Source organism: Martes martes (assembly GCF_963455335.1).
Source record: "Martes martes genome assembly, chromosome: 9".
In the NCBI taxonomy this organism is placed as follows: domain Eukaryota; kingdom Metazoa; phylum Chordata; class Mammalia; order Carnivora; family Mustelidae; genus Martes; species Martes martes.
In genome coordinates, this window is record NC_137896.1 from 4,316,449 (window position 1) to 4,329,006 (window position 12,558).

General features: G+C 47.2%; 1 protein-coding gene across 1 annotated transcript in view; it reads right to left on the reverse strand.

The window, feature by feature from the left end:
• Positions 1-4,012: 4,012 nt before the first annotated feature.
• RAB22A (RAB22A, member RAS oncogene family) overlaps positions 4,013-12,558 on the reverse strand; it is a 49,390-nt gene continuing 40,844 nt past the window's right edge. Inside the window, exons 4-7 of the mRNA XM_080814747.1 lie at positions 10,901-10,972; positions 10,706-10,812; positions 9,984-10,093; positions 4,013-5,074 (exon numbers count right to left, since the gene is read on the reverse strand). Coding sequence (XP_080670873.1) covers positions 4,977-5,074; positions 9,984-10,093; positions 10,706-10,812; positions 10,901-10,972 — 387 coding nt within the window. The 3' untranslated portion in view covers positions 4,013-4,976. The remainder of the gene's footprint in view (positions 5,075-9,983; positions 10,094-10,705; positions 10,813-10,900; positions 10,973-12,558) is intronic.

Consider the following 12,558-nt stretch of genomic DNA (forward strand, 5'->3'; position numbering starts at 1 on the left):
CTTACTACCTAAAATGTTCAATGTGGTAAGAGGAGAAGATGGAGGGTTTAAAATTTTTCTTTTTATTAAACTTCTGAATCCTTTTGTTTCGAAGCCAAAAACACTCTAGCATCTATAATTGATTATACTCTAAAAGGCGAGAACACAGATATTAGTTATTTCTGATGGTGCAGACCATCAAATTAAAGTTGATCTATGCTACTGGAAGTCCTTCTAGATTTGGAAAGTAAATCATTTTGCTATATATTCAGAGCATCCTGAAGGACAAACCAAGAAATATGGGGATTCTTGGTTTTATTTATTCACTTTCTTCGTTATGTCTAATGAAACTTCATCACGCCAGGTCTCTCTTATCATTCTCTTAGATTGAAAAAGTGGAGGCTCCTGAAAAATGCAATACCCTTCTAATATTTTTTAGATTTTCATTTGCACATAAAACAGGACAAATGCCCCAGAATTCCATTAATGTTTCTTGCAAATCAGATAATCAAATTGCCTGGATTTCTATTACTGGAAGTCAAGACAAGTAACTCTGCTGTCAAGAGAAACTGGCAGAGGTCGTTTCTTCCACGCCTAGGCTAGAATTCCACTGGACCTCCCTTTTCTAAAACTATGCATATAAGGTGTATCTCCTGGACACATCTGTTACTTGGACTGTTTTTTTATGACCGTGCTGGAGAGTTAAGGTAAGTCTCCTAAACATCACCTTGAATCGTTAACTTTTCAAGCACCAAGCTGACCGAAGGCAGGTAGATAGTGATGGTCTGACCCTTAAAAGTACGTTCCACTTCTCCCTTTTTAAAAATACTTTAACCGCCACAAGGCAGACTCTCTCTGCAAGTCAAACAGTAAACCGAAGTCAGGCTGCCAGTTCCTTTACAACAGATTTAAACAAGGAAGATTTTTCCACGAGTTCACACCATCTAGCTTAGCGTGGTCTTCACCTTTCATTAAAGGGTCAGGAAGAACATGTACAGATTGCGGAGTTTACAGAAGAGAGCCAGCTGGAGCGTGGGGGCTGTTCTCCTCCCCTCAGTGCCCGGCGGTGTTCTGACGCTGGTACCTAGTAAGTGTCAGATTTGAGGGGCTGAAGGAGTCCCTCATGACTTTTACAGACAGGTTCTTGCAAAGACATCTGAATGTGCAGGGGCTTAGCTGTCATATGTAATACACTTTGCACCTCCATCTTATACAACCATGGGACCATGACTCATGTTCTCAGTGTGTTCTGAAAAAAACAAGTAGAAAAAAATGCTTGTACACATTTATATAACCTCTTTTGCAAGTCACCCACAGGATAGAAAGGATGCATCTAACGGTGAACAAATGCCTTTTCAAGCCCCGGGGCCGACGTGCCAATCAGCGCACCGTGATCGGAGTCGAACCTGTCTGTTGTGACACGCGGCCGAGAAGGTGCCGAGACTCTGGTTTGACATCTCCAGGAAAGCCATGGAGCCGTTCTCCAAAGGACATTTTCATGACTCTAGCTCCCAGAGTTTAATTTAGAATGTCTCCTAGGCCTGATTCCCTTCTTGAGGGAAAACAAAACAAAAAATACAAGACTTAAAGAGACAGTCTAAAATTACAGGTGGCCTTCCTTCCTTTTTTATATACTTAAAAAATAATGAAAAATGATCGCCTTGAGAAAGGCACCAGCCCACTCCAGGGAGGAGGTCAGGCCTCGAATACAAAAGGCTCCGACCTTCGGATACCGGAGGCATCCGCTTCAACCAAAATCACAACGGGCAACAGCGTGTTATTTTAAAGGAACCAACCCTCTCAGCTGCTCTGCGCAGCACTTAGCCTGCCTGTGGCTGAAAAGCAGGTGATGGAGGTTTCATTTGGAACCAGAAGGGCTTGCGATAGGTACTTCTCCCTAATCACTTCTTAAAGAGAGTTTAAAATGAAGGACACTTAATCATACTCTTACTTTATGTTCTTTTAATCACCAAATGATGGTTAATTAGTTATCACAGAATCGGAGAAACACTTGTGTGAAGGGAGAGTTCTGGAGACGGATGGTTCCTAGGACTGGGCACCTGCTAAGAGCTCACTTCAATTTCTCTGAGAGGAATCAATACACACTCGCAGCTAATTAATGATTTTTCTCTTTTCAGTCCCCAAAGTTTTTTCAAAATGGCCCTTTGTCAGAAGGGAACCAAAAAGAGATTTTTATAGATGGGCTCTGTCCCAATTCCTCTGAAATCTAGCTTTTTCCCATAAGGAGTAACTTGAGAACGTATGAAATGTGTATTAGACCACTGCTTGGTGAGGTTATTAATCCAAAGCAAGCTCAAAATAAAACACTGGTTCTGCCTTTCACCTCCAGCTCTGCGTCCCACCAGCGGACCGAGCAAATGGGAGGGTTTCCCTGTTTTCATGGGGTACGGGTTACACGGATCCGAGACAACGGGCTGCTGCCGCCAGTGGGGAGAAGCACTGCGTGAGCAGAGGGTCTCGTGGGTTCCTGAGACAGTCTGATGAGAACAAGGGCAGATGAGAAGAGGCCCCAGAACGCGGGAAGACAGCGCTGCGGCAGGAGCCACCCACCTGTCACTCGTTCTGGGACTAAAACGCGTGGCCAGAACCGAACAGAAGCCCTCTCTACAAATGGGGAGGAGCGTGAGAAGTCGTGAAGGAAGGATAGCCAAGGAGGGCCTGAAGAGCCAGCCCTGTTCTGGGCTGAATGCAGGGACCGTGGGGACACGGTGAGAGGCAGGCTGACACCTCACCAGTAAGACGAGGCACGGAAGCGCACGGCCTTCCCCAGGTGCCCAGATCGCAGGGAATCAGCGACAGTGGCTGACAGGTTTGGTGGGAAAACTGCGAAGGTCACAGATGTGCGTCATCTTTCGGTGAAATAAGACAGAAAGGGCCCCCATGCACCGCCTGATCGGTGGTGAGTCAAGCACTCTTTGTTTTTATTTTGTTTGCTGTCGTGGAGATGGAGGCCCAGCAGTGGGAATGTTAGGGACACACCAGGGCCGAGGCCAGATGCCCTGACCCATCTGCATGTATGGGAAAGGAGATGCGACCCCCTTCAGGTGTTGAGAGCCCACCCTTAGAACCACTTGTTTTCTCTCACTGCTTGCTCATTTCATGGTGGGAAGGGAGCAAGATGCTAGGAGGGTATAGAGTCTGCCTGTATTTTAAACAAAATGTTAGAATTTTCCCTAACTACATTCCTTCCATACGATTTCAGTAAGAGAATAAATAATTTCAAATGCTCAAGATATACGCCAGGGAAAAGGGAATCGCTTTTTACTTAATCTGAGTTATAATTTTCCCATTAAAATCTACCCATATCAAGTGGGGGGCACAGGGAAATAACCATTGTTTTTCGAAGTCCCAGCTCTTCAGTCTGCGAGAGCTCTGAAAACACAATTGAGTTGGAAATTCAAGCTGTTTCATTTCCTATTCAATCTTGTAAATTTCCTTCCCTTACAACACTCCGGTTGGAAGGGCGCCAAATTAGACCAGGAGCAAATTGTCACCAACTTCACTTCAGCGCTTTATTTTTAGATTATATTAAAAACCTCATTAGGCTCCCTGAGGGAAAGAGTGTTAACCACTAACAGAGGCAGGGGAATAAAGGAAACGGAAAGATAAGCTGAATCGGTAACAAGGAGAGCTCGTGGAAACACTAGTCCAAGATAAGCTGAATCGGTAACAAGGAGAGCTCGTGGAAACACTAGTCCGGGGTCGCTGTAAATGCTACAAGAAACTCATTGCCAAGACCAGGTGAAATGACTTGAACTTGGAGCGTCATCTTTTAACCCCAGGCTAGGAAGGGCTAGTCAGGCTTGTCAAAGTGGCATATGTCTTTATTATGATTTCCAGATGGGATGCGGGAGGGAGGGGCGTGTGCAAGGCGAGGCAGAGACCTCTTTAAAGACTGTAAGCCAAGTGCTCTGTGCTCTCGCCCGACAGAAACGTGCGGCAGAGCCCCCCGCGGACAGGCTGAGAGGTGGGTGGGCACACCAAGACACTGGCTGCGAGATTAAATGGAGTGTTGGGTGAAACATAGAATTTATTCATGTATTTACATAATTTATAATCTTTAAGCCATGGTCTCATAAATATAGACTACAACTTTACATATGCTAAGCAACAGATAACTGTTTTCCCCACCAAAATATCTGGGTTAAATAAAAAATTGACAGCATTTACACCACTTTCTTTACTCTCTCTCTTCTTCCTCTTTGTTAAACCACTGCTAGTCAGCTCAAATGTATGCAGCCCGATTTCTCCCAGGCAGCTTCGCTACCACCACCACCTTCATCACGAGAGCTTATTTAAAAAGGGGCCAGTAATGTGTTTTTTTGACACATACAGGACGAGGTCGGAATGCAAACCTCGGGTGAGCTATGCCTCTGCTGTTACCGTTGTTAATTTACTGTATGTATCAGGGGCTGAAGTATTCAATGACAAGTGCTTTAGAGATGGTGGGGACAGAGTCGTTTCCTTCAGTCCTATAAATAATCCAGTTCAGCTCCCAATAATGATTGCCAGCCCTCCACTTACAATCACCAACCACATTTTAAATGATACGATTCCTTCTAACAGTGGTAACGGGAAACCAAGGAAATTACCATCTCTGCAAGGTCTTTTTTCCCTCAAGAACCACAAAAGTGCTAATTTTCCCTTTACAAATGTTACATAAAATCTTGATTACAAAACTACTCAACAATTTAACCCTACCGTCCATACAATTACATGTTCCTCTTCAGCAAGGTCAAAAGCCCATGATGCGGTCCCGGTGCACACCAGACTCGTGACAGGCCGGAGGTCCGCACACTGAAACATTAGTGCCGCGGCCTCCAGAGAGGAAGCAGAACTGGCCAATTTCTCCGAGTCCTGTTTGCATGAAGAAGACCCAAACCGGAGAGGCGAAACCTGCCGGCAGGGACCCCAGGCCTCCTCTTAACTTTCGGGACCACCTACTTCATCAGCAAGTCTGGGAGGCTGAGGCCCGGTCAGCAGCAGCTCCGCTGGGGTTCGGAAGGCTGTCTCCGGAGCTTGAAGCCCTTGCCGCCAGATGGTGGGTTGGCGTCGGCGGAAGGAATTCTTCGACCTGGATGGGGAGGGGAGGAGGAAGGGAAAGAGCTTTAACTTTCCAAATCTGTTCATTCTCTGACGCAACAACTGGGCAGATGCACTTTGACAGGTCGCACGAAAATAAAGAGCTGAACAAATTTTCAATCTGGGAATCATTTTCAATCTGTGGAAAAGTTGCTAAGATAACCAGAGAGCTGTGATGCGGCCCTCACCCAGGGCGTGTCGGCATCCTGTGCTCGCATGGGACATCTGTGGGCACGAGGAACTCTGCCCTGGCACATCACTAAGGTCCCGACTTTGCTCAGGCAAGGTCAATTTTTCTACTAATGTCCCTCTTCTGGTCAAGGGTCTGAATGAGGATATCATATTGCATGTAGTAAAAATTTTTTAAATAAAAAGAAATTACAGGCGCGCCTGGGTAGCTCAGTGGGTTAAGCCTCTGCCTTAGGCTCAGGTCATGATCCCAGGGTCCTGGGATCGAGCCCCACATCAGGCTCTCTGCTCGGCGGGGAGCCTGCTTCCCCCTCTCTCTCTGCCTGCTGCTCTGCCTACTTGTGATTTCTCTGTCAAATAAATAAATAAAATCTTAAAAAAAAAAAAAAGAAATTACATATCAAGAAGACATTCTGAGTAGAGAGTACATGCACTTTTGTCAACAAAATTCCACTGGGACATGCTTGTCCCCCGGCCTTGGGGCAGAGCCACCATCCAGAGACAGGCGTGCACAGACGCGTACAGGACACACACACACCCTTAGCCGGCTCCTCCCTAAGCCCCAGAGGCACACACAGGTGCACAGCCGTCCGCCTCGCTGCTTCCACGGAACACACTCCGGGGCTTCTTCCACTGCCGCCCTATTCCTGAAGCTCTGTGCTGCCACGCCGCACGATGTCCCGCCATTTACTGAACCATTCACGTTGACGGATGTTCAGTTTGCTTCCAACAGTGTGCTGGTATTAACGACAATGCAAAAAGTATCTCTGGGAGCCGACGCGTACGATACACAGGAGCGGAAGAACCGGATCACGCTATTCTACTCCTGGGTGTGCATCTGGCACATACACTGTATTCCCAGGGTGTTCTAGCACAAATGCAAGAAGGACATGCAATTTAGAGTTTGACAGATGCTGCCAAACTGCTCTCTGAAGAGGCTGTGCCACTTTATTCTCCTACCAACAACGCATGAGAATGAACAGGTTTCACTTTACTGCTCCGTGAAGCATAATGTCAATTTCAGGAGAAACCTCAAATCACCATCCACCTACCCAGCCCATCAAGCAAGGGTTGTGTCCAAGCACAAAGGCCTTCCAGATGCCCTCTCACTTCCTACATCTCTCCAATACCTCCCATACTAAATTCAGCCAGAGGCCAGAAGCACGTTACTTATTTGCCTACAGAGCTAGACCCTAAGAATTAGGGTTAGACCCCAAGCTCTTTGAGGGAAAAGGTCCTCTGTTTCTGGTAGCTGCCTAGCACAGTACCAGGCACTAAGGTATTTTGAAAGCAAGGAATGAATGGACACATGTGTCCTATGGCACTACCAAGGCTGAGATGGAATCTGCCAATTCTTAGGTCCTTGGCCACCAAGCCTGGGGCCTCTAACACGTTGGGGCAGCCTGCAAATCCAGAAGGGTAGTACACAGCATGTGTCTACACTTGATGTCCCCCAGAATGTCCTACAGCTACTTTTCAAGTATCTGTAGATACCGTGAATAAACTGTGAATTTATTTAGCAGCTTTACTGAAGGAGCCTGGGTGGCTCAGTCAGTGAAGCGTCTGCCTTCGGCTCAGGTCATGATCTCAGGATCCTGGATCCAGCCCTACATCAGGCTCCCTGCTCAGCAGGGAGCCTGTTTCTCCCTCTCCCTCTCCCTGCTACTCCAACTACTTGTGCTCTCTCTGCGTCAAGTAAAAATAAAAATTCTTAAAAAAAAAACACACACAAAAGCTTTACTGAAGCTTCTTGTTGTTACATATTTCTAATAAACAGATCATGGAAATCCAGCTGGTATTACAGTGTCACCGCTGCAATAATCTTGGAAGAAAGCAGAGGAGAACACCTCGATGACGGGCAGAACAGACCATGACCTCTTAACCTAGAGCCCGGAAGTGCTGACTGAGAAGGGAAAGGAGGATCACATCGAGACTAAGAGTCGCAGCTCTACGAGACAGCTGACTCACAAATGCAGCTCGAGTCGCACAGCGGGTCGTTCCAACACACGCAATCAACGATGGACTCGTATCCAAAAGAAACTATACACATAATTAAGAAAAAGGCAGGCAGCCTAAAAGGAAAATGGGCAAAAGTTCACAAAAGAGGATATGTAGGTATTTTCACATAAAAATAAATAAATACCCAGGAAGGGGCTCAACTTTATTAACCGTCGATCATAAATGCAGTTTACGATCTGCCATTGGTGTGAGTGTCTGCTGGAGTACCCACTTTGTTTTTTTGTTGGGGGGGGGTAAGATTTTATGTATTGATTTATTTGACAGAGAGAGAGACAGCGAGAGAGGGAACACAAGCAGAGGGAGTGGGAGAGGGAGAAGCAGGCTTCCCGCTGAGCAGCGAGACCGATGTGGGGTCTTGATCCCAGGACCCTGGGATTATGACCTTAGCCAAAGGCAGCCGCTTAAGGACTGAGCCCCCAGGCGCCCCTCGTGTAACCACTCTGAAGACCTCCTACTGAACACCTGCGCACCCAGTGACTCAGTGACTCATCTTCGGGGTATAAATAGACCTGACAAACGTGTGACCGCAGAGTGTGCACACCGGGTCTCACGTGAGCGCTCAGAAGTACTGGGCGCCACAGCTCTGGACTACAAGCAGCTATGCATGGAGCTATGAACAGGACGGATACCTACAGCGGAGATTCTGGCCCACTTCTCACGCACACACCACAGTAATGAGGATGAGTCATGTGGTGATATGGACAGAGCTGATACATGTACCGTAGAGCTAAAGAAGCCAGACAGCACAGAGGACAGACAGTATGTTTAAAAAAAAAAAAAAAAAACCCATAAAGTATAAAAACAGGCAAAACAAATCCGAAGAGCTAGCCATCAGGATTGTGCTTCCCTTGGGGGCAGGGGGACAGGGAGGAACCAGAACGGCATGGGGAGGCTTCTGAGGTACGTCTGGGTCTGGATCTAAGCGCCAACTGCAGGAGTGGGCTCTGTGGAAATTCCTTGTGTTTCATCGTTCTAAGTGTCCTTCGGCACGTATATTACACTTCAATAAAAAGTAAGCATGGCAGGCACTGTGCTAATGCAGTTTTACAACACCCAGTAAACAATAAACTCAATTTACTTCTCTCTAAATTTTTCTAATCTTTGTGAACATATTTTTTTTTTATTTTTCGCAGTTAAAATGAATATGTACACGCTAGTTTTTATATAAGAATTTTCATTGTTGGCATAACTCGCCACCTTCCTGTTTTTAATACTGCTGGAGTAAAGGACACTTACTTAGGAAGCAGCAGTAAGTCTGGCACACTCACAACACCATGCATTTAAGATATTTTAGCTTGAACTGAAAAATTTCGGTTCGGCCTCATGCTGCCTTTCAAGCCTGCATCTGGGTGGCTGTTTTTTTTGGTCGAGGAAGACAACAGACATCATGACTTCAAATGCTGAAGGGAAGGGCCTGGACGAGAGGCTGTGGGCCAGTAGGCAGTGGCCCCCGATGGTGCCAGATGGGCTTGGTGGGCCTGCACAGGGCTTTGAAAATATCTGAATGGCCAAGTCTAAACAGTGGGACGTTACATAAAATCCAGACCTCTGAACAAATTAAAATCATCCAAAAAGATAAAAATAACCTCAGTAATTAATTGGACAACCAGGAGCCTCCATTCCATGGTGACCCCACCTGCTGCAGCAGGACCCACCTGTGCCCGCTTTTGGGATCACTGGGGCCTTCTGCTGCTCCCATGTCCCAGTGCTGGTGGCCTGTCCCCACCTGGCCCTGGGAGGTGCTGGATTTTGCACTCCCTCCTCTACATGACGGCCAAGTGAGCTCCCAGCCTCGGTCACCTCTGACCTCACCCAGGAAGTTCACCATGCCCTGCCGGCTTTCTCCTGTTCTCCACCTGGAAGTCTGCTACGTCAGGTCAGCACGAACCCCAGATCTCTGCAGAGCCTGCTCTGTCCCATCTCAGCTCCCACACCGCCTGCTCCAAGAGGCCTTCCCTGGCCACCTACAGACGCTCCTTCACTTCACCCCACATTACGTTTTTCACGTCGCTGTGCATCATTCGAAGGGATCTTACTGGCTTCCGTGCTCACTGCCTGGCTCCTGCAGCAGAACACGAGCTTCGGGAGACGGGGCTGTGCCTGTCTTGTTCACCACGGTCTCCCTGGAGCCTGGAACCGTTCTCAATAAATATTTTGATGAATTTGAATGAAATGAATAAACACAGATACGATCTGAAGAGGATCCCAAAGGGATGCGGCAGCCTCCTTGCATCTAGCGGCATCATGGTAACGCTTCTGGAAAGGGAAGGCGGAAGGGTGGCCAGGGAGGCCCTACCTTCTCCTTGCCTGGTGTTCATTTTTGAGGGATTCCTTACAGTGAAGTCACATTTGCATTTCATTTCCCTTTATTGTCTTGTTCATCTTTGATGACTAACTGAGACACATTTAAAGAGACACTGAGGGAGAGGCGGCGGCTTCCAGGAGCTCGAGGCCCCGCGCTCTGTTTGCTCGGTAGCAACACTCTTCAGGGCGGCAGTCCGGGCAGCAGCTCCCCAGCAATTACAACATAATTTGAGACCCGACCGCCACTCCTACCTTCTCCCACCTCATTCCGCTGAGAACAATGGCAGAGACCAGACCACTCGAGGTGCGGAGGGAGTTCTCCCCAGCTGTGTAATTCTGCATGCAGGCGCTTGGCAAAGAGAAAACCCAGAGGGCACAGAGATACTCACTAATTTCTATAAAGAGTTCATTTATGTTTATCGCATTTTTCGCGCTGGTCTCCACAAAAATCGCATGGATGGAGTCGGCATAGTCCTTAGCATCTCTCTCCATGACTTCTCTGGAAAGCAACAACCGCCAATCAGAAATTCTACCCGTCAGGAGCTTTACGTTATCCCCACCTACCCAGTAATTAACCAGACTCGTGATGACAAAGGATGTCATGAACAGCTAGTGACCGAGCCCTGAGAACACCATTTCTGTGGTTACTCAGCACAAACCCGAACTCAGCACTACTAGCAATGCATCCGTGTGATGGAACGACTACAGAACGGCAAGGGTTTCTTTTTCCCCACCAAAGTCAAGTCCTTGCTTTGGGAATCATGGAAGTGGTCCAGAGAAATTGCCAGTGAATGTGTTTCCTTTAAAGAATGTATGTTTTCCCCATTTAAGCCCCTGATGTCCTGGGAACTGGGGGGCTACACTCATCTCTTATAATGTCAAGTATGATGTAACCACAGTTCACATAAACCACACACCTGTGCCCCTCCCCATCTAATCAGCCCCAAATGTCTGAACTCTTAATTTTTGTTTGAAACTTTAGGACTCCAACTAAACAAAAGGGAATTTTTCAATGTCAGAGATCAAATAAAAGCAGGATTCTCATACTGGACATTGCTCAGGAAGAAAGTGCTCATCATCAGCACTGTCATCTCCTGGTCTCGTAACGTACCTGACATCGATAAGATCACACTTATTCCCAGCAATAGCAACGACGATATTGGGCGGGCCGTGCTGCCGGAGCTCCTTCACCCAGTTCTTCAGCGTGGAGAACGTCTCCTGGAACACAGAACAGGAATAGCGACTGGAGGCCGAAGCAGCCGAGGGGGAGCTTTCAAAACAGTCTAAGGCAAACAGAAAGGCTTACTTCTTTCGTGATGTCGTAAACAATGATGGCCGCAGCCGAGCCCCGATAGTACATTGGTGCTAAGGCACGAAACTGCAGAGAAGGGGGAAAGAGAAACAACAAAATTGGGAAAGCGGGTTAAAGATGTCTCTCACCAGACTTTGAGGCCCAGCGGCCCTGCATGAAGGTAATCTTTCTCTTAAGCCCAAGCAGATGACACTGCGCCTACGGCACACGCAGCAGCAATTACCAAGGGCAAGAAACTCTTCCCATAACGCCGTCTCTCAGAAGATGGTTTACAATACAGTTTTATAGGAATTAAATATGGGGCTATAAACAACTGTTTCAGCTAAAAAGGCTTTTTAATTGAACTCAGTGTTATAATTCCCGAATTCATTTGTTCAATAGTCCTTTAAACTTTGGCTTCCCAAACTATCAAGGAGATAAAAATAATGCTGTAAATAGTTCTCCAGAGAAGTGGCTGCATTTGGGTGCCGTAAAGATAAGCCTGTAATCTAAATGCTGATTGTACTACCGAAATGAGTACACATTTACATTCACTCCTTGGATGAGTTTGTAACTCGCTTGTTTGGTATCCGCACACGTGGCAATTCCCAAATGTGGGTACAGCTCTCATTTCATTTACACGAATTTCACTCTGCATGTGGCCCCTTCCTACAAACCGCCCCCCACCCCTACCTGATGACAGGGAGGGAAGGGACTGGAAGGGGAGGCAGAGGGATAACCGCAGGGCTCAGTCAACAGGCCACATCTCCTGATGAGTGCGAGATGGAAAGTGGAAAATGTGCAGCTCTTTAACCCAGTCAGTGCTGATCCTGGGCATCCTGCTTAGTGGCTGCAATGCCGGCTTGCAGAAAAGCAGTTTACCTATACCAGATCTTTGTCTCAGACCCTGACTTTGAAACCTGACCCCTGTTGGCTGATGAGATAGCCCTGCACTCTCATCCTGCTTCTCTGGTCCGGCGGCTGACCCCCGAGTATAGGCAGGAACTGTCGTCAGAGGGAGGCATCTGGGGCACTGTACAAGTCGCACACAGAGTGACAGATTCTGCAACTTCTTATCCAATGAGCTTAACCTTTGGCTTCTCAACTTTTAAGTTAATTTAGTTTTGCAAAAGAGAGTGAAATTATGACTGTAAACTCCAGGAGGAAAGAGAGCATGTCTGCTTAGCATATACCATTTTAGCTCCAGAGCCTGATGCCTGGTGCACTGTAGGTAGCAGGAACTGGTGAGTAAGTAAGAGCTGTTTAAGTATGAGGTGACGTGAAACTAACATGCCAGACCAGGTGTCCACACGTGTGAAGCTTTCCTACTCTCTAGGAGAAAACTCTGCCACTGGGATGAAAGCCAGATAACTTCCAATAAAATATATTAAGTTGGAGAGAGAATATAACAAAACTAAGGACTGTAAGCAAAAAAGCACTGCAGCATAGGAAACATTATTAGATGGAGAAGACTCTGGACTGACTTTCACGGGCTGAGGGTTAGCAGGAGCACGCAGAGAGCACAACGGTGATGCTGTCAGCTTCCCTTTCACTCCCTTCACTCCGTCCATTCATTTTACGTAGAGTGGACGTACCACGTTATGTTAGATTCGAGTGTACCACATGGTGACTGGACAGGTCTATGTGCTACGCTGTGGTCCCGGTGGGGACCC